Source organism: Mus caroli, unplaced genomic scaffold, assembly GCF_978045245.1.
Source record: "Mus caroli unplaced genomic scaffold, Mus_caroli_1 scaffold_16, whole genome shotgun sequence".
Classification (NCBI taxonomy): Eukaryota; Metazoa; Chordata; class Mammalia; order Rodentia; family Muridae; genus Mus; species Mus caroli.
In genome coordinates, this window is record NW_028227271.1 from 26,980,314 (window position 1) to 27,002,224 (window position 21,911).

The window sequence follows — 21,911 nt, forward strand, 5'->3', positions numbered from 1 at the left end:
CCTTTTTTCTTAAGCCATGTTACTCCTCTACATGCAAATTTTGAAAGATCTGGGAAAGTAATGCATCGTAATTTCACCCATTGCCAAAGTGTGGAAGCCATATGAGACCCTGGGAATTTATGTCACTTGCTTAAAGGCAGTAGGAAGGAGGGCTTGATGGTGACAATCTTCCCAAGTAATGACATCATTTAGGAGAGAACAATGGGAATGGGTTCCTTTAGCAGGTGCATCCGGTAGCAAGCATAGTGTGCTTGATAGTACCAAAGACTTAGGAGTGGTAAGGTGTCCAGCTCTCCCAGCAAGCTCTCGCTGTGCTCAGTTTGTAATTGCTGATGCCTTACAGTGTGCCTGCTGCCTTCCTGCCTTCTGGTATATAGCACTGGGACTCCAGTGTTGTGAACACTGCAGAGGCAGGTTCTAGTAGTAGTTGTCGGGAAGCATGGAAGTAGTACATAGAGCAAGTCTAGAATAATCCATAGAACTGATGTTCTCACTCTGCCTTCTTGGTTTTGGCTTAGATGCCTTTACTACTTACTGATTGGCATTCATAGTTGCAAGGGCAGGCCACTCCATAGTGAGGCTAAATGAAAAATCCCAGACCCTCAAACAAAGACCCAGGAGAAGAGACCTGGGAAGGTTCATGTGAAGAGAAATAAGATACCAGAGAAAGTCAGTTGACCAAGGTAAGGAAACAAGCAGAGTAGCAAGCACTCGCATACCTCCGATGCAGCCACAGTTTCAGGATGTTATCTTCATTGAACACATGTAGACCTGTTCTCCTTGTTAGCCTCCAACAGTACAGTGTAGCAGCCATTTGCAGAGCACTAAGCCTTCTGTGAGTCTTTCCTGGTGCTGTATAGATGAGTCATGTAGGAGAACAGGTCTAGTTATATGCAAACAGTAAACCTTTTCTAACAAGAGACCAGAGTTGTTGCAGTTTGGGCATCCATGGGCATTTCTTGAATCCGTACCCCATGGATACAGAGAAACAACTGTATTTTATAGATTATAGAGGAGATCTGTTTCATTAGTTGAAAAATTATCTTGGGTTTAAATGTGGCATCATCCAGAACACAGGATGTGGCCACCTCTACCGAGAAGTTGTCAAAGGTAGCCCACTCTGACAGTCATGTGCTTGAAGGGAGGTCAGCAATCCAGTTTCAGCCAGGACTGTACAGCATTACAAAGACAGATAGGCATACAGAAACCATATCAAGTCCACTTTCTGTGCCTAGCCATACAATCGTGAAGTCAGCCATTGTGATGTCTCCACTGTCTGGTTGCCAGGAGAGAGAGTTGCCCTCTCCGGACATCTTGCCTCATTTCCCATGCTTGTCTCACCCTTTCAATATTCTTATGTCTCTACTTACTGCAGGCGAGTTTGTACCGAGGTGGCTACAGCCGATTTGCCCCCTACTGAAGTGACGTGAGACCCCTGCAAATGGGACAGCCCCCAGTTCATGAGGCCTGGCTATTGCAATATTTACTAGTAGAGGACTCTATAGCAAGATGAAGAGGAAAACAAACAAAAAAGAGAGAATACTTTTTTATACCTCACTATGTTCTTTGAATATGTATTTTTTCCTTTAAATTTCTGCCTTTAATTCTTTTGTTCCAAAGATTGTGCTTTTTTTGTTTTGTTTTGTTTTGTTTTTGAATTTTTGTTTTTGTTTGGAGGGGGGTTGGTTTTTGGGGGGGTTTTTTGTTTTGTTTTTTGTTTGGGAATTTTTTTGTTATTTTTATTTTTGCTTTTTTTAAAACTGTGGTTAAAAAAAAAAAAAAAGATAGTGCATTTCCACGTCTGTATGTCCACACTTAGCTTATTCTGTGGGTCACAGAGGAGACAGTCGAGGAGGAAGGAGCTGATACATGTATTTGATCAGAAGCCAGCAGACAGAATTACCAAAGTGGATCTGGTGCTGATGGCTGGGGGGATAAGCAGAGTGGAGGCCAGCTCTGCAGCAGTGTGCCCTCCTGGCCTGGCTGTGGCTGGAGGCTCTGACTGGCTGTGGCTGGAATCCACATGCCTTTAGGTAGGAGTTTGTGCTTGCAAAACAGGAGAATTTAAAAGATTCTTTTCTCTCCTCTTCCCTCCTGCCTTCATATTCTTTTTACAATCATTTACAGGCACAGCCTGAGAGTGTTGGCATGGTTTTGGGAATTACAGTGCTGGTATTTCCAAGCACGCTCTCAGACTGTGGATGAGAAACACCTCAGTACAACAATGATCTTGGAGTGAGCTCCAGGATAGGAAAACACTTGTTTCTTTTCTTTTCAGAAACCTCAGCATTCCTGCTGGGCTGCTGCCCCTTTAATTGAGCCACTGTGCAACTCCTCTGTTCTTTTATTAACATTGCTGCTCCCATGTCCTCAAGATTCAGGGATTTGGGATCCAGGAACCGAAGAATGAATAGTCAGTGGCCAGATTTCCCCCCAGGTATCTGGGCACAGTATGAGGATTAAAAGTACAAATTGTTCAGAGCCATTAAAGAGTGTGTAGAAGAGAAAAGGGGGGTGTTCAATCTGAGATCCCTTCGTTTTCTTGCAGCACGAAGTCAGTACAGAGTAAGAAAGGCATCAGAAAGCCTCTGCTGGGGCAGGGTAAGGAACCAAGCCCCTAGGCTGGCTGTCCTACAAGTGTACTGATGAGGACCAGTAAGGGCAGGCAGAGGCAGTTTGTCCTCACTCCAAAGCCATAGGAATTTCCATCTTCCAGAGCCTCTGTGAGTCTCCAGCCCTTGTGGCCACTGCATCCAGCTTCACAGTGTCCTCCAGAGTCACAGCCAAGCACCTGGACCCCTCGGGGAACGTTAAGAAGACAGGCCATGGACTTTAAGCCTACCTTGGAAGGAGGATGTAAAATGACAAGGGTCCTTCTGCAAGGGCCGTGGCAGTGAGACCTGGCTTCAGATTTGTTTCCAAAGGACTTCTCTCTCCCCCAAACCTGAGATGTATCTGAAAGGCAAGGGTCCCACAGAGGCTCCAAAATGAAGGCATTAGGAAATGGGAATGTCAGCTGGCTCCCTGGTCAGTTCACCTGAGGGATCGCTGCTAAAGGGAGTAGTTCAGAGACGTGAGTTTTGGTTTTGTCAGGGTCTGTTTTATTTTATTGGGGTTTGGTTCTTCTGTTGTTGTTGTTGTCGTCGTTGTTGTTGTTGTTGCCGCCTCTGCCTCTACACATTTTTGACTGATAAATGATTCATGTCCCTGAATTAAAGTGGCTGACCTTTGACCTCATCAAGCATCCTTTTGTAAGCAGGGAGGGCCTTGACCTGCAATTGACATATACCATCTTGCCCTCAGATCCTATCTCCCATGATACCTGAGGAAACAACATGGAAGCCAGAGACCTCAGTGTAGTCACTGGTTCTGGGGCAACATGTGGAATAGGAGACAAGACTGCCTGCCTGCTGGCCACTTATGGATTCCCTTCCCCCGAGCCAAAGTTTGGTTTGTTGTTGCTGTTAGGACAGTTTTCATTGTATGTACATAAATATTTTAGTAAGGGGAAGGGATGGGCTGGGGCCATTTGGAGTTCTAGAGAATGGGGGCGAGGAATTTTTCTTTCTCTTGTTTCTTTTTGAGAAAATTTACTGGCTAAAGGAACAGACATTTTGGGTCTTTGTTTAATAAGGGCCATTCTCACAGAAAGGCAAGCCCCTTTACCTAGTGGAGACTAGGCCAGTCTCTCGACAGTTGTATCCACAAATGGTAGAAAGGGAGAAAGAATTGAAGAAGGCTTCTTCTTTCCTAGACAGGAGTAAGGGTGGCCACAAAGGGTGAAGAGGACAGTCCCATGGCCCATGCTGCAGGGGCATGAGGGGCCTTCATGCACTTCAGTTCAGCTGGTTCTGGCTGAGGCCTCCAAGGCCAGTCTGTTTGCCAGTGCATCTCTGCTGCATGGATAAGGACACTCTCCGATGCCACTTCCTCAGGCCCTTTTCCAAGGAAGACTAGATGGAGTTGGCTTTGTATGCAAAGGTCATTGGATTTCAGGGTGAGCACTGAGAGTTGGCTCCCCCAAGTGTCTGGATTTCACTATATTGGCCTCATGGTTGATCCTCTAGGCCACTGTACTGGCTTGTTGGACTGATTTAGGAAGCAGGCTAGAGGAGACGGGCATTTTATGACTCTGTTAGAGGATTCTGGGTGATGATTTCGAAAAGCTGGCTGACGCTGAATCGCAGTGTGAGAAGGGTGTTTGCAGTTTTGCAGGCCTCTGTAGCCTGGGCTTTCTATGCTGCGAATCTTACTAGAAGCTGGATTCCTTTAAGGAGACTTGTAGTGAAAATGTCTGGCTGTTCCTCTTTCAGCCCGGAGAGCTGCCTTAGGTCTTTTCTAGAATTTCTGTGTTACTTAGTTCAACCTCAGCCCAGAAGCACCATGCTCCTTGTCATTTTAAGGCTCTCAGGTTTCCAGGAACCTCCGCCACCGTCACCCTGCAGCAGCCGCTGTCTGAACTGAGCCGTGTTTCCTTCCCTTGGAAACTGCCTGGCGCTTGGCTCTTAGTTTAAGGAGAGCTTGTGGCTTTTCCTCAAGTATGGACTCCTCAGGGGCTGAACTGTTTGGTTTAGTCTGTGCTTTCTTTGAGGCACAGCGGGCAGGTCCGAGACCACCTCCATCCTGTACCTAGTCATGTAGCTTCCAGACACTGAGATGAGAAGGATGTGAGGCTATGCAAGAAGAGCATAGTGCGCCCCTCCCTGTGCCAGGCGAACAAGGCCAATCAAGGGCAGTCTGGAACACGGGTGTGCCAGGAAGGGGGGGAAAGCTGCCTGGCCAACCTTCCCCTCTGGCCCAGCCAGTTCTCCACTACTCAAACCTCTAGCATGGCAATGTTTGCAAAATTGCAGACTTTTCTCCCAGATATTAGGAGGAAAGGGACTTTGGGGGGTGGGGAAGGGGTCTTGGTGTTTAAAGCATAAGTTACCTGTTTGCACTGTTTTCAGATAGGAAACAATAGTGGGCACGGTGAACATCTAATGTAAACATGTGTTTTCTTTTGTCATGCTCTTGAGAATGTCTGATCATTTGTAGTATACACCAGTGACACTTGATTCTCTGTTGCATAAAACACTATATTTTTGGAAATGTTGCTGTCCGGAAGCCTCTTCCCACCCATCCCCTCTCCTGTGTACCTCCTTTCTCCTTGCTTCCTCATCAGCCAGGCAGTTGCCATCCCTGGGCTAGAGCGGGAAACAGGGCCCCATCCCAAGCAGGCTCTGGGTGTCCTAAGCCAGCATGTGCCCTCTAGGTTACTGAGTGCAGGACAGTCCCTTGGCAACTTTCCTTTCGAAAGGCTCACCAACTACCACAGATTGCCAAACTCTTCAGCGAGGCAATAGAAGTGAGTCAGGGGGCACAGGTCCCTGAAGTATTGTGGTTGGCTGTGGAAGCCATGTTCTTATGCAAGTTACCGAAACTGTAGCCAGTTACAGTGTACTCAGGAAAAAACGGTAGATGAGTTCAGCCATGGCGGTGCTGGCTGGCAGGGATTGGTAACTGAGAACTGCCCATCAGCCAAAACTCACCCTTGCCTTTGCAGAGACCTCCCACCTCGGGGGCAGCCCTCTGTACTTGCCAGCGCTGGGTGGGGCTGCTTTCACCCTGGCAGGCAAAAAGGGAACAGCAATGCTCTTTCCTTCCCTCCCTCTTCCGGTTACCAATGCCAGATTCCCAGGGGCACGCGAGTTTTTGAGTTTTTCAGAAAATGCTTTTGGTTTGTCTTTTCCGGGGACTGACGCGTTTTAGTCGCTGTCTGTCCCCATCAGGACTCCTAGCTTAGGTGGTTTCTTGTATTTTCTGTTGACAGTATTTTTTTGTGTGCGTGCTTGTTGGGCAGCCCGTTTTGGCTGCATTATATATCGAGTGATGAGCTGATCCTTTTTCTCCCCTAAGAGACATGACTTTTCCCTCTGTCAGCATTCAGCTTGTGAATAGCTAGAGCCACCCTGGGGCGGACACGTGTAAGTTAGAGCTGCAGAGTGAACTGAGGCTCTCAGTTTTTGAGTCTCTCTCTTTTTCAAGGCTCAAAGTACCACAGAACCTCGCTCTTCTCCACACACCTGTGGCAGGGAGTGGCCTGCCTGGCACATGTGGCTTCCCCATGGCAGGACAGGCACCACTGGGACATGGGGGGCATACGCGGATGCTTGTCCAGCTGACCACCCCGCTGTGTCTCCTCCCCACCCCCATCCTCTCCCAGAATCACCACCTAGGGCACCCGAGCTGCTTGCCCAGGGTCCTGTTTCCCTGCTAACTCCAGAGAAGCACCCAGGGCTTTGTGACAGTCTCTAACTCCCTCCCTCCCTCTTCCTCCTCCTTAAGAATCATATTGTATAGTAGCTTTCAGACCATACAGTATTCATTGGGTTACTCCTATTATCAAGTAGCTGGAATTGTGAAGGTTGAGTAGTTAGATCTTTAGCTTTTATTCATTATTTTTTGTATTACTCTCCATGTGTATAAATTATTGATCATGTTGCTGGCTTTTATAAACTCTTAGCAAAGGAGGGGCCCTGCCTCAGCCTTTGCAAATGGTAATGAAGCACTGTTTTTAAATAAAAGAGAGAAACACCACCCCTGGCGTTTTGGCTCCTTCTTGTTTGCCTGAACTCCGGGCTCTAGCCTGGCAAGAGGAAGAGTAACCATAGCACTTCTTCCTGAAAGGCTTCTGGGTGGCCAGGAGCTAGAAGAGAGGTGGCTCCTTCAGCTGCTCTCTGCTGGCAGCAGGCTTCCACCCGTTGGAGGTGAGGTTCACCCTCCAGCTGCAGGGCCACTTTCAGGGCCCCTGGCACCATTTGCCAGCTCCACTGAACCGCTGAACACTCCTTAGGTAAGTGCCTGCTTCCCTGGCTTCTGCTGCCTGTCTCCTGACCCATCACTGTGGGGAATGTCTCTGCTGTTAGACTGGCCGTCAACCACTCCCTGGTAGTTTCTCTGCCGACATCCCAGATACCTAAACTTTCCCCGATCACTGCCTTCCTAAGTCACGGGAAGCATGGAAATCCTCCCAGACTCCCAAGTGGATTTCTGCTCCCAGATATGTAACCTTGGCGTCTTCCTTCTCCTTACCTGCCCAAATGGTCTTCAGCTCTCAGGTGAGGTACCCCACACCCCACCCCATCCCCGTGCTCTGCACCTAACCTTCCCATTTTATCAGCTAAGGGTCCTGTCTCCTCTCTTCCCTTTTCCTGACTAGGGCTTTCAATCTTAAATTGTTTAATTTTTTTTCCCCCACTAAAATCCCAAGCTCTCTTCTCCATGGCAACCAAGCTGCTACCCTCTGCCTCTGCTTGCCCTTCAATCTCCTGCCACCCGGTCTTCTGGATGAGGAATCAGCTATGATGTAAGCGCAGCAGGTCAGTCCCAGGTGCTGCCCTGCACAGTGACCTCTGGCCTCTCGGCTGCCTCTGTGGGCCCCAGAACTGGCAGATTCCCCAAACACAGCAGCAGCAACACATGCTTGGAGAGCTGCGGCTCACTGGACTGTCCCCTGTGCTGATTCTCTTACCACCCACACTGTCACTGCCACTAAAGGCCTTTGACTCTGACCCGGGCTGTGTTTGTACATCCGTGACACAGTGACAGGATAGTGTGTTCATTTCCGAGGAGACAGAAACTGAGCCTGGCCATGTCTTCTCACTGAACGCTGAAGCTGAGTCATGGAGTGAGGATCTTGTCCTAAACCACGTGGGAAGTGGCAGAGGCCAGCCAGGCAGCTCATATCCTGTCTACCTGGTGTATTTCTGGCCCTAAGTACATCTCAAAATGTCACTAAATCCAACAACAATCTATACCCATAAACTGAGTAGCTGCCAGTGGAAGCTTGTTTCTCACCATTAGGGACACATCCAGTCACCAGAAGCTCTGTGTGGTAAAAAGGTGATTCAGGTGGCTCTCTGGGGCTTGATACTGGACATGAGAGTTTCAGCATCAAGGATGGGGGGCCATTCCTGCCACAGCAGTTCCCTGGGGCTGTGAACTGAGCAGTGAGTGGTGAGTGTGGTAACTAAAGCCCTTGGGAAAAGAAGGCTAATGGTAAGATGGAAGGCCAAAGGAGGCTGCTGACCAAAACACATGGTACACTAGAAAGTGGCATAAACCTGTATTCTGGCCAGGAGCGATGGTGAATACCACTAATCACAGCTATCCGGAGGCAGAAGCGGGTGGATCTCTGAGTTCAAGGCCAGCCTAGTCTACATAGTGAGACTTTGTTAAAGAAATAAAACATTTTGCTCAATCACCCATACCTTTCTCTTCCTGATCAGTTTTCACTAAGCCTATTCTAACAGCACCGCTCATAAACCCTTCATCCTCATCTCCTCTACCCTGCATCTCCCATGGGGACAGCATCACCAGACAGGTCTGAGCTCTGAGTTGCTATTCTCTACCTGCCTCTGGGCCCTGGCTCTGCCCTGCCCAGCTGAGCTCATTCTTATCTTAGGTTCTTAACCAAGCTCAGCTCCAGCTTGGTCATGATCTAAGCATCCTTCTGGGAAGACCTAACCACCCATCTGCACAGTCCCTTCCCAGCACTGTCCTTTGACCCTCCCTGGTTCCCTTCCATGGCACCCATACTCTGAAGGTGCATGACATGTGTCTATCTCGGTTGTGAGAAAAGGGTGTCCACAGGCTTCTGCTGGCTTTCCTGGCTTCTCAGTCAGGCTGCCAGGCTTTCGCCTGCTTTCTTCTAAAAGAGCAACCATGTATCCAGCTCCTTGAAGATCCATTTACCAGTCTACCAGCAAAACTAGCTCAACTCTCCATCCCCCTTCCCTGCACTTCCACTGAGCTTCCGCTCAGTGTCAGCACTCAGGTATGAAGATGACTCACAAGGCTGTGACAGCAGTTAGTAAGCTAGTCATTAATTAAAGTCAAAAAGCAAGTGGGCGTGTCCCTAGATGGAGAGCTGGCCCAGTGGCTAAGAGTACTAGCTGTTCTTCCAGATGACCCAAATTCGGTTCCTAGCACCCACATGGGACAACTTACAACCACTTCTAATTCTAGCTCCAGGGGATCTGACACCCTCTTCTGGCTTCCTGCATGTACACCCACATAAATAAAAAGTCTTTAAAGTGCATCACTGTGGTTTGGTCACTGTGGGTGCCCAGTTTTTTGTTTGTTTTGTTTTCTAAGATTTATATATGTGAGCACACTGCCACTGTCCTCAGACACACCAGAAGAGGGCATTGGATCCCATTACAGATGGTTGTGAGCCACCATGTGATTGCTGGGAATTGAACTCAGGACCTCTGGAAGGGCAGTCAATGTTCTTAACCACTGAGCCATCTCTCTAGTCCCAACATGCTCAGCTTTCAAACTGGTTATCTAAAGTGCTGAAAGAGTCCAAATCCTCAGGGAGAGGGGTCAAATGCCTACAGGACCTCTGGAAGAGCAGTCAGTGTTCTTAACCGCTGAGCCATCTCTCCAGCCCCTATTTTTGAACTTTTGACTCACAGTGAATGTTTCTCCCTAATAAGACAGGGCTGTCTTTAGAGCAAGCATTGATATTCACTGTCCACAAGGCTCTGATGATCCAGTGTCGGCTGACAGCAACTGTCTCTCGTAAATGTTTCTCCCACACCAAGTTTCTCCTGCTTCTGGCACACAGTGGCACAGCCTTGCACACTCACTGGTACAGCCCACAGCATCTCCATTCTCAACTGCCTTCCCCTACATTCACTCTTCTACCCGCCAAGCACGATGTGCACACAGTGACTTTAAAATAAGCCGGTGAGTTTACTGGAGAAGTGCCATACAGGTAAGTATGAGTGTTTGGTTTTGGGGCACAGGGTCTCTCTACCCTTGGCAGGCCTGAAACTAAGGTAGACCAAGCTGGCTTGGACCTCAGAGATTGATCTGCCTGCCTCTGCCGCTGGGGTGCTGGGATGGAGGTGAGTCTTTAAGCTGAAGTTGCGCCCTTGCTTCGTGGGGCACAGCAGCATTTTTTCCATCCATCCAAAGTTTCACCAAAAGTGGAAAGGCAGTTGTCACCCCCTTGAAATTCGCTCTTAGCACCCTTGACGTCACCCATCCCAAATCCGACATTATGGTTTGGGAATCCAAATCTATAATTTCCCATAGTCCAAGCCCAAGCAGAGAAGTGCTGAGGTGCATGTCCCTTACATGAGTACATGGAAAAGCTCTCCAGGGTTGGGATCTCTTAGGGATTGGAAATCTATTTGATTTTTAAATAGATTGATAACAGGGCATATCAACTTGTTTTGGGGTTTTTGTTGTTTGGTTTGGGGGGGTTGTTTTTTTGTTTGGTTTGGGGGTTTTGGTTTGTTTTTTGTTTTGTTTTTTTTTAAAGTTTGAAACTCATGGTTGCAAAGAGTCTGAGCCTGGTTGCAGGCTGGTAGGCACGGCAATGGAACACTAGCAGAGAGCTTCTATCTGATCCACAAACGAAAGGCAGAGAGACACCAGGAATGATGTGGGCTTTTGAAGCCTCAAAGCCCACCCCTAGTGACATGTGTCTTCCAACAAGGCCACACCTCCTACTCTGTCCCAAACAGTTTCAGCTATTCGACAAAGTTTCCAAACATGAGCCTATGGAGGCCGTTCTTACTCAAACCACCAACCACCACCAACAGGTTAGAGATGCTAACTAACCATTACATGCTAACTAACCATTGCAGAACAAAGCCTGTGCTAGCTTTTCTGTGTTACACTGAGTTATAAATACAGATCAATCTTCAACAGGCAGACCCCTGCCCAAGAGTCATTTCATCTATCTTGTAATCAGTTCTGTTCTGTTACGTCATGACTCGAGTGTGTGCACACACACACACACACACACACCTACCTATTTCACATCTTACTATCTTACTAACTCACTAAGTCCAGTTAGTAGCATGTGGATGTGAGGCTAACAGTAATGGAGTATTTAAGTGAAACCACTTCTCACTCCAAGCCAGTGGGAATGTAGACTCCATCTCAGCTTGGCCAACAATATAACAGGACTTTCTTAGACCTGCCAGCAATATAAATAAGGACACAGAGGCTTACTAACATTGTAAAGCTTAGGCCTTAGCTGGGAAGTCTGCCTAACTACTCTATCCTGACTAATCCTGGCCTATGCCCCGCCATGTGCCTAGCTCTATCTCTCTGCTCCGCTCTGGTCCATTCGTCCACCTCCATGTCTGCTGGTGAATCTCACCTCTCAAGTCTTCTCCCAGAGTCCCTCTCTCTGCCTGCAAATCTGCCTTCAACTTCCTATGCAACTATTGGCCATCAGCCAATCATATACAATTCTAGATTGCCTTAGACAGGTGAGGAAGGAACAAGTTATTTACAAAATATGAGACCAGTGATGGACTATAGAAATAATGCCAAGATAATGACTAGTATTTAGAAATCCCCAGTGTAGAATTAGCTATTGAATATACAGGAATGAATCTTCACACAATGTACACAACACAACAGGATCTTTCATGAAAGGTGCAAAGACAGTGAGACAACAGGGTAGGTTAAGGAGTGGCAGGGGGTGGGATTTAATTTTTTTCGTTGCAATTATAAATGTACTGTGGGGTCATGTGCAACTTGGGAAACATCCCATATTTACCCAGCAAAAGCTTTTTTGGACTTTGTTTGTTTGTTTGTTTGTTTGTTTGCAAAACCAAGTTGGTTTTCTGTAATAAGATCTCCACTGGCTTCAAACTCATGATATTCCTCCTGCCTCAGGCTACTGAATGCTGAAATGACAGGTGACTCACCTGTTTTAATGACCACAAATGTATTAATTTTTGCTGAAACAATATCCGACAGAGACAGCTTAAGGAAAGAGATGTTGATTTTAGCTCTTGGTTCCAGGCAGCAATCCATTGTTGCAGGAAGATTTGACTGGTGTGAATTCTGTGACAGTGAAGGCTTAGGATGGCCACATTGTAGCAGCAAATAAAAAGTAGAAACAAGCGCCGAGTGGCGCACTCCTTTAATCCCAGCACTCAGGAGGCAGAGGCAGGCGGATTTCTGAGTTTGAGGCCAGCCTGGTCTACAAAGTGAGTTCCAGGACAGCCAGGGCTATACAGAGAAACCCTGTCTCGAAAAAAGGAGGAGGAGGCGGAGGAAGAAGAGGAAAAGAAGGAAGAAGAAGAAGGAGGAGGAGGAAAGAGGAAGAAGAAGAAGGAAGGCTCTCTCCCTAGCTTCCCAGAACAGCACTGTTAGCCAGGCACCAAGTGTTCAAAGAGGATTCCATAGAACACTGTTCACATTCAAACAATAATGGTGAGTCTTCAGATTTTTTGGTGTCCCCAGAATTACTACAAGCCATGTCTGTTGTCCTCATGGCCACTGGCTTGCTGCAGTAGAAATTCCCTAGCTCTGAAATTTCTGGGCTGAGATCTATGTTGATATTAAAACCAGGTTCAGGGGAAGTTTACCTGTTGGGACAAAGGGCATGTTTACATACTCGGGTAGCACACGGGACCCACAGCAGGCTTGCTGGAGCCCAGGGTGTTACCGTGCGGGGAGATCTTCATTCTACACACCATGCTTGCCTGTCTTACTTTTCTCAGGCTTGACAGGAAGCACAGCATGGTCACCAGGGCACTGAATAAATAGCAGAGTAAGTAAATGGTCCATCTGGATGCAAACGCAGACGAAAGAGTGGCAAGGCACAGACCCAGGGGCACAAAATGGTGGGTGACACAGTTGAAGGGGGGGGCACTCAGCTTCTCTCCTCACTGGGTGTTCCCCCTCCTCCAGACCTACCTTACCTGTTCTCAGCACACAGCCTGGCCCAAGCTGACATCCATAACAGGCAAGATGTTTGTAATGCATCCTCCGGACTTGCCATCTTCAAAAGAGAAGCCTGGGCTGGGGAGATGGCTTAGTGGCTTAGTTGGTGAAGCATTTCTCATACAGGCTTTTTTTTTTTTTTTTAATCCAAGCATTTGGTGGGGGGGGGGTGTCTAATCTAAGCTTTGGGCTCCAGTGAAAGGCTGTCTTTAAAAAGCGGGGGGGGGAGGGGGGGACAGCACCTGAGGAATGACTCCTTAGGTTGACCTCTGGCATCCACATGCACATACAGACTCGAATACATACACACACACACACACACACACACACACGCCCCTGGTTCCAGAGAAAATGAAATATATGTTCAAGAAGTCTCAAAACTGTGGAGAAAAAGAACACATCTCCTACCTTTCTAAAGCAGTGATCCCTAAATTTAGTTACACAGCAGAATCAACCAGAAATTGTCCAGGCACCCCCCAGACCATTTTAACCCGGTGCCAGGGGATGGCAAAGGCTTACTTCCCCTCTTTTTCATCCCCAGCTGTGACCTTGGCTTCTGGTTGTATTCTCCATCACCTTATAAAAGTCAGATGGATTCTAGAAATTCTTATTTTCTTGTAGTGGTTTCTTACTTCAGCATTTCCATGTAGATATTAAATTACTCTAAGTAGGAAAGTCTAGAAATAAAAGCATCAGGCACTGTGGGGACAGCTAGCTCTCGCTCTCTCGCTCTCTCGGGTCCTCAGCAAAGGTTCTCAGCCCATGCCCCTCTTGCCCCTCCTCCCCAGGCTCCCAGCCACATAGGAGGCTGTGCACACCTGGCCAAGCAAAGGTTAACCCTGCAGGTATGTCAGTGGTTAACTATCAGTACCTTGCCATCCTTCCAGAAAGGGCCCATGACCACCACTGAGCCAGAGCTGGCTTTGAATCTCTGGGTGCCCCCTGCAGGTTTATCACACACACTCCGGTGTCCCACCCCTAACTGGAAGCCTCAGGCTCCACCGCCATCCTTTGACACCAGTCTCTGCTTTGATTCTTACCACTAAGTTCTGTTTCCTAAGACATTTATCAAAATGCTGGTGACAGCAGCTGCTGAGAACACAGAAGTCCCACTGCGGCAGGTGCTAGGGCCTTCCTTGAGCGTGCCAATGACTCCAAGAGCTAGCTAGGGACAGAACTATGACGCTAAGACAGCAAGCAGCCTGATTCCTGGCTGGCAGAGCTTCGGGATAGCTATAGATACATAGGTGTTAGAGAGCCATCCACAAGTACAGAAGATCCCAATGCTAATCTCAGTGCAGACTCAAGCCATGGGTGCTTCCTCAAGGCCAGCCAAGAGAGGAGTAACCAGAGCCTCAGCATGGTGTCCCTAAGTACAAGCCCCTTTAAGAGAAGTAAATTGACCCTACATGGCAGGGGCTCTCCCTATCACACCCCAAACAGTGATGGGATTCAGGTAAGAGCCCAGGACTCCCACTTCCTAGAGCCTGTCTGCTGCCCCAGCATGGGTAGGGGAGAAGGAAAATCCATCTCTGCCTCTCCCAAGAACACGAGGTGCACAGGTTGGAAGTAACCCACCGACTCCAGTTCAAGTAGGGTCCAGCATCCCCCGGCACTGTGGAGCAGGAGAGAGGAACCAGCCAGAGGTCGGGGGCAGGTAGGGTATCAGATCAGCAGGTGGGTAGCACAGCAGTGGGGTTCTGCCTATTTAACAGCCCAGTGCAGTTTCCAGAACCTGATGTGTGGTTCAGTCCCATCCCACAAGGCAAGCACTGTGGTCTTGTATCCACAGGTGAGCCCAGGGCTCTGGATCACAGCATGAGATCTCTCTCCTGGGTTGGGAAGGGAGAAGAAAGTCCAGGAGGTGGAACTGGACAGTAAGAGAGGATGAGGGCTCCATCAACGGTAGGCCAGGGCCTGATTATGGTGCTGGCTTCAATCAGTTTCCTGCTGAGGTCTCACAAGAGTGAGACTTTTCTCTCTCCTTTTTGCTCAACTCTTTTTGCAAACAGAGGCCTGAGAGAGTGCTACAAAGTTACTTTTCTTGTTGGGGGTCAAACACTTGGCATGAGCAACTTCCATATGTCTCAGGCATTTGAATACTTGGTACCCTGTTGGTGGTTTTGGGAGAGGATTAGGAGGTGTGGCCTTGCTGGAGGAAGTATGTCCCTGGAGATGGGCTTAGGTTTTAAAATTCACTCCATTTTGAATTGGTTCTCTCTGCGCTTCCTGCTTGTGAATGGAGATGTGAGCTGTCTCAGCACCATGTTCTTCCCTGCTGTCATGATCCCCACCATGAGAGTGATGGATGCTTATCCCTCTGGAACTGTCAGCCCCAAATAAACTCTTCCTTCTAGAAGTTGCCTTGGTCATGGTGTTTTATCACAGCAACAAAAAAGTAAGATATGCTTCTTATTTGGGTCTGTTGCTGTTGTTGTTGTCGTCATCATCGTCATCTTAAATCTGTGTGTGTGAGTGTGTGTGTGTCTGTGTGTCTGTGTGTGTGTAAGACTATGTGTATGTGGAGCCGGGCGTGGTGGCGCACGCCTTTAATCCCAGCACTTGGGAGGCAGAAGCAGGCGGATTTCTGAGTTCGAGGCCAGCCTGGTCTACAAAGTGAGTTCCAGGACAGCCAGGGCTACACAGAGAAACTCTGTCTCGAAAAAACAAAAAAAACAAACAAACAAAAAAAAAGACTATGTGTATGTGTGTATGTATCTGTGCGTGTAAGACTGTATATGTGTGTGTGTCTGTGTGCATATGTCTGTGTGTGTGCTTGGTATGCATATGTATATATGTGGTGTGGGTATGCTAGTTCATGTGTGTACATGTGAAAGTTGGGGGTCAATTTCCACTGCTACTTCATACCTTTTTTTTAATGTAATATTTTTCTTGATTCTTTGGGAATTTGATATCATACAACCCGATCACACTCTTTTCCCAGTCCTTCCATGTCTGCCCCACCCCCAAATTATTTTTGAAAAAAGGAAAAGAGAAAAAAGAAAACCCAAAGTGTGTTATCTTTAAATTCACTGGAGCATGGTTAAACTCTTAGCCCGCCCTTAAAACAACTGAGATGTTCTCCCCCCGAGTTCCCAGCAGAGGCCGTCATCATGGAGGGCCAGCGTCAGCATCCTTATCACACGTTTAGTGACTTCATCATAGTGGTGTCCAAAGCCAGAGCCATATGGTGGGGTGGCCTGTTCCACCTTTTTTTGAGACAGAGTCTTTCATTGAACCCAGTTCTGGCTATATATTTTATATATACATACATACATACATAATATATATTATTTATATATATGCACATATAATAATTAATTAAAATATTTAAGATGTCAATAAATATAGAATGAGTTGCCTAATAGCATTGATAGTCTTAGTGCAAATCTAGGTTGTGGCTGGGTATCAGCTTATTGAACAGTTGGACAAAGTGTAAAAGAGCATAAAGAATAAAGGGGCCTGTGGTGGGAGAGTATCTTAGTTACTGTCCAGTTGCCAGTGGTGGTGGTGCACACCTTTAATTCCAGCACTTGTCCTTGATGGTTGGGCGAAGGCATGGCAGCAGGAACACCTAGGGTTTTCCCTGGGTGCCATCAGCATTCTGGGACATGAGATGGCTCAGTGTTAGAGGTGACACACAGCCATTGTTGCCTTGCAACATCTCCATAGTGGCTTCATGACTCATTGCTGTTTAAGTTTCCTCTGTGCTGGTTCCCAGCCAAGAGCCTCACATCACCAGATTCCTTAATCCTTCACCCTCCTCCTCCTCCTCCTCCTCCTCCTCCTTATGTTCATCTACAGGAAATGCTTAGAACATTGCCTGGTCTGGAGAGAAGTGAGATCCACCCTCTTGCTCTGGTTAGCTCTGTCTCCCAAACCAGGTACACTGCTCCTCTGAAGAGGTTAGATCCTAGACACCTACAGGGTGTTCTGTAGTGGCCAGTTTCTGGGTCCAGGGTGAAGCATACTTGACATACTCCCCTCTTCTTTGTTTTCTCATGAGGAAGCAGAAAAACACAGCTCGGCCGCTTTCTAGTCCACCTCCAGGCCACCAGCCAGAGGGCAGCACAGTCCTGGGGTTAGAGGATAGGAAGGCCTGTGGGACCTCAGCCACACAATCAAGTCTAATGCCTGTAAGTTCTGCCTATGGCAGAAGACAAGCCAGGCAGTTCCTATGTCCCTGTGTCTCCTGGGCTAGTACAGGAACCATGGTGGGGAAGGATGGAAGGACCAGGGAACAATGCAGGCACTTCTGGGTTCCTGACCACACCACCAATGATAACCAGCCTTACAAAGCCTGGCTCTGTTTAGAAGCATCCTTGCTTACTTAACACACAGCAGCCAGTGCTGTTCTGCCTCAAAGCTGCCAGGAAAATGACAGAAATGCTATTAGAAGCAATATAGGAAGGCAGAGCTGTCTGCCCAGCCACAATCACCATTAGAAACAATGTATGGAAGGCAGGACTGTCTGCTCAGCCACAATCACCATTAGAAACAATGCAGGAAGGCAGGACTGTCTGCCCAGCTACAATCACCTTTGGAAACAATGTATGGAAGGCAGAGGGGTCTGCTCCGACTTAGGGGAGCCAGGAGGAGATATGGGTTACTTCAGATTTCAAGAAGGGTAACTCTCCAAGGTGGTGTGTCTCCAGACTGCAAGCATAAATAAAGAGAGAAAGTGAGGGACTAGGACTCAGACTGGTCCCTGGTAGACAGACAGGCAGACAGACAGACAGACAGACAGACAGACAGACAGACAAAAGAGACCTTGATAAATTCATGCTGTTTTCACTTCAACACTTAAAATGGCTGACTTCCTCCTTCTTTCCTTCCTTCCTTCCTTCCTTCCTTCCTTCCTTCCTTCCTTCCTTCCTTCCTTCCTTCTGCCTTTCCTTTTCTAAGACAAAGACTAGTAGTCTCCTGGAAACCCCAGGGATCTGTTCAGAGAGATGTTTTCCCCCAACCCCAGGGAACTGTTCAGTGGGGACCTCTTCTCCCATCCCAGGGATCCCATTGTTCTGCCAGGAAGCATTAATGAAACCCAAAAGACCACCAAGGAGCCGTTTCTGATGTGATCACATTAGAGTCTCTATTACAAACTCAAGTTTGGGCTGATTCACCACTGACCCACAAGATATTTAGTGATGCAGCCCAGAACCGGATTGGGACACGGCTTTATAGGAAATGGGAGCAGATGGGGTGGTGTCTATCTTGGCAAGCATCTGATTGAATGACTATTGCAAGACAGGCGGGCGCTCTGAAGCAAGACTGTATAGAAAAGCAAAAGGTCTGAAAGTACACCTGAAACAATCAGGTTAATCTTTGACTTAATCTTTGCTAGGAAGAAGCTAGGCATAACTACCAATGGGGTCCTTCCTCCTACTTGGGTATAGCTTGGGATCAGCTGCAAGTCAAATTCTCAGGCATTTTTTTTTCTTTCTTTGAAGATGGAGGCTGGCCCCAAGATGGAGTAGATTTGGCCTCTCCCCCTCATCCCTGGTGACTGTTCAGTGGAACTTTCAAGTCTCTGCAGGAGTCAGTCAGCCTCCCTGCCTTTGTCTGGGTTATTTAGTCCCTAAAGCATCCATTTCTAACCTCTGGGGAACTGGGGGCTCATCTCATCCCCCCAAACATAGAAATCCCCTCCCCAGAAAACTTGAACACCATATCTAAGTTCCCTCCTCACCATGGGGAGTCTGTCTCTTCATGTGCTTTGTCATGTGTGCTTTGTATGCTCCGTGTGTGTGTGTGTGTGTGTGTGTGTGTGTGTGTGTGTGTGTGTGTGTGCGCGTGCGCACGCGCGTGCTCATACGGGTGTTTGCAAATGCCTCTCTTTCACTAATATCTGCCTGAGTGCTGAGACCTGGTTTTTTCCTGCCTTTTTTTATTCTTTAAATTGCCAGAGGGGGGAAAAAATCACCTCCCACAACCTCAGAGCATCAGAAGGTAAGAGGTTGACAGATTGTTCCCAAGAAGCAATATGGAACTGAGGAACAGAGGACCAGCCATATTTGTAAGGAACAGCTTGTCTTCAAGGCACAGATGTACCACCAACACTCCGGAGAGTGCCTAGGGGAAGTGTGAGGAAAAGCTGAGCCTAGGTGCAAGGGACTGTTCTGCTCCTGGAACAACAAGCCTGGCTTATACCATGTGCTTATCAGAGATGTCGAATACCCAGCCAATGCTGTGGTGAAAGTGTCCAGCCTGGCTGCACAGAAGCCTGATGTGGAGTGGTACTGCTAACCACACCCGGCAAGATGGAACTACATCTGTAACCTCAGGAGAGGAGAGTCACCTGGGTGGGAGCTCTCTGTGTCTCGAGGGATGTGTTTACAAAAAGATAGAGATAGTATATGGTCTATGGATGTGTAATCAGGTATGGGGGAAGGGGATGTCTTGGCGAGCCCATGCTGAGGCATCCCTTTCCCCTGAGAGGCCAGATGAGGTATAATATAGAATAAAGTTTATTCAGGGCATGGGGAGGGGAGTTGAGGGAGTAGAGACAGAGAAAGAAAATCAGAGAGAGAGAGAGAGAGAGAGAGAGAGAGAGAGAGAGAGAGAGAGAGAGAGAGGAAGAGAAGAGGGGAGGGGAGGGGAGGAGAGGAGAGGAGAGGAGAGGAGAGGAGAGGAGAGGAGAGGAGAGGAGAGGAGAGGAGAGGAGAGGAGTGAAGAGAAGAGAAGAGAAGAGAAGAGAAGAGAAGAGAAGAGAAGAGAAGAGAAGAGAAGAGAAGAAAGAGAAGAGAAGAAAGAGAAGAGAAGAGAAAAGAGAAATAGAGGCTGGCCATGAACACGTGCAGATAGGGGAAAGGAATAGGGGAGGGAGGAAGGGAAGAGCCCAGGAGGGCAAGACAGAAACTAGAGAGCAAGAGAGGGAGGAGGGGACAAGCAGCCCCTTTTATAGTGGGTCAAGTCTACCTGACTGTTGGCAGGTAACTGTGGGGTGGAGCATACCTGGCTGTTGCCAGGTAAGATGGGGTGGGGTGGAGTTTAGATAGAATGTAGCAAGGTGGAAGAGATGTGGCAATCCTTGAAGGCACAGAGAAAGAACTTGTGAACAGGCCTGTTCTGGAAATCCTGGGAGGAAATTAATTCTGCCGACAACGGTTGTGAAATGGAAGTGCCTTCTGCCCCCCCCCCCCAGCAGTGAGACAAGAGCTGGGCCAGCCGACACCCGGATTTTGGCCTTGTTCAAAGCCAAGGCGAGCTTGCCAGGGAGCTGAGCTGCTGGGACTTTTCGCACAGAACACAGTGACATACGCCATGGGTGTTGTTTAAGGAGCTAAGTTCACAGTTGTTTATTACAACCATACAAAACAAATACAGTGAGTGCTGACTGCAGACAAGACCAGGAGACTCAACAGAAGCTGGTGGTAGTTCATACCTTGATCATACCTAATAAATAAGTATGTAAGAATTAAACTGTATATTCAATATTCTATATCAGTTACTTTTCTCTTGTGATAAACTGCCAGCAGGGCAGTAGTGGTGCACACCTTTAATCCCAGCACTCAGGAGGCAGGGACAGGTGGATCTCTGAGTTCGAGGCCAGCCTGTTCTACAGAGTGAGTTCCAGGACAGCCAGGGCTACACAGAGAAACCCTGTCTCGAAAAAAACCAAAAACCAAACCAAACAAACAAATGAACAAATAAAAACCCCACAATGACCAAGACAACTTATATACATAAGAGTTTATTTTGGCTTAGGGCTCCACAGAGCTAAGAATCCCGTCATGGTAGGAGGCATAGAGGCAGGGACAGGAAGCCTGAGAGCTCACATCTTGAACCAAAAGCATAGCACAGAGAGAGCAAACTGTAAGTAGGTGAGACTTTTACATTTCAAAGCTCACCCCCAGTGACTTCCTCTAGCAAGGCTGCATCATCTAAGCCTCCCCAAACAGCACCATCAACTGGGAGCCAAGTGTTCCAGTGCCCAAGACTGTAGGGGACATGTCTTATTCAAACTATCACATATTCTGAAACTCAAGTAAGGGGCTAGAAGTGACAGCTGCTCAGAGGATTTGCAACGTGTGGGGTCCCCAGTTGGTGGCGGTGTTTGGCAGTGTTATCTTGCTGGAGGAAATACGTCACTGGTTCAGTTCAAGACGTGAGTGCTCAGCTTCCTGTTCCTGGTGCCACAGCGTCAGTCTGCCATCTTGGACACTAACTCTCTGAAATCAAAAGCCTAAATACACTCCTCTCTCTCTGGAAGTCTCCTTGGTCATGGTCCTTCCTCACAACAGTCAAAGCATAACTAGAACTCTGTCGTTCCAGAGAATGGTTGATTCTCTGCCTCTCTGTCAAACAGCTCCCAACCACCTGTGTCCCTTCCAGGGATATGATGCCCTCTTCTGGCCTCTACTGATACCAGCATGCACACACTCACATAAACATACACACACGGGGCTGGAGAGATGGCTCAGTGGTTAAGAGCACTAACTGCTCTCCCGAAGGTCCTGAGTTCAAATCCCAGCAACCCCATGGTGGCTCACAACCATCTGTAATGAGATCTGATGCCCTCTTCTGGAGTGTCTGAAGACAGCTACAGTGTACTTACATATAATCAATAAATAAATCTTTAAAAAAAAAAAAAACATACACGCACACACAAACAAGCTTTTATAAATGTCAAACTCAGTTAAAAAATAGTTAACAGGGAGATAGTTCAGTGGCTAAAAGTACCTGCCAAGAATCTGAGTTCAAATCCCCATAAAAGGCGAGCATTTAAGTGGCGTTATCTGTAATCCCAGCACTGTAACCAGGAGGTGGTAGATGGAGACAGGAGAATCCCCAGAAGCCAGAAGGTCAGTTAGTCTGTCATATGTAGAAGCAAACAAGAGACCCTGTGACAAGGTAAAAGGCAAATGTCGACATCCAAAACTGTCCTCCGACTTCCACACTCACACTATGGTGTGTATATGCCTACACTCTCATGTACACCACGTGCACATATGTGTGTGCACATACAGATAGATAGATAGATAGATAGATAGATAGATAGATAGATAGATAGATAGATAGAAGATAGACAGGTAGACAGATAAAAGATAGACAGACAAACAGAAGATAGACAGATAGATGGATAGATGATAGACATTAAAACATTTTGAGGGGGGTGGTGGTGCACGCCTTTAATCCCAGCACTTGGGAGGCAGAGGCAGGCAGAT

The 21,911-nt window shown here is 47.7% G+C and overlaps 1 protein-coding gene across 36 annotated transcripts in view; it reads left to right on the forward strand.

Annotated features, from left to right (window-relative positions):
- The window catches only part of Rbfox2 (RNA binding fox-1 homolog 2), a 227,604-nt gene extending 221,025 nt beyond the window's left edge, over positions 1-6,579 (forward strand). For all 36 annotated transcript variants that reach the window (XM_029469575.2, XM_085831837.1, XM_029469577.2 and 33 more), the window contains one exon: positions 1,376-6,579. In XM_029469575.2, coding sequence (XP_029325435.1) covers positions 1,376-1,430 — 55 coding nt within the window. In that variant the 3' untranslated portion in view covers positions 1,431-6,579. The remainder of the gene's footprint in view (positions 1-1,375) is intronic.
- Positions 6,580-21,911: the final 15,332 nt, after the last annotated feature.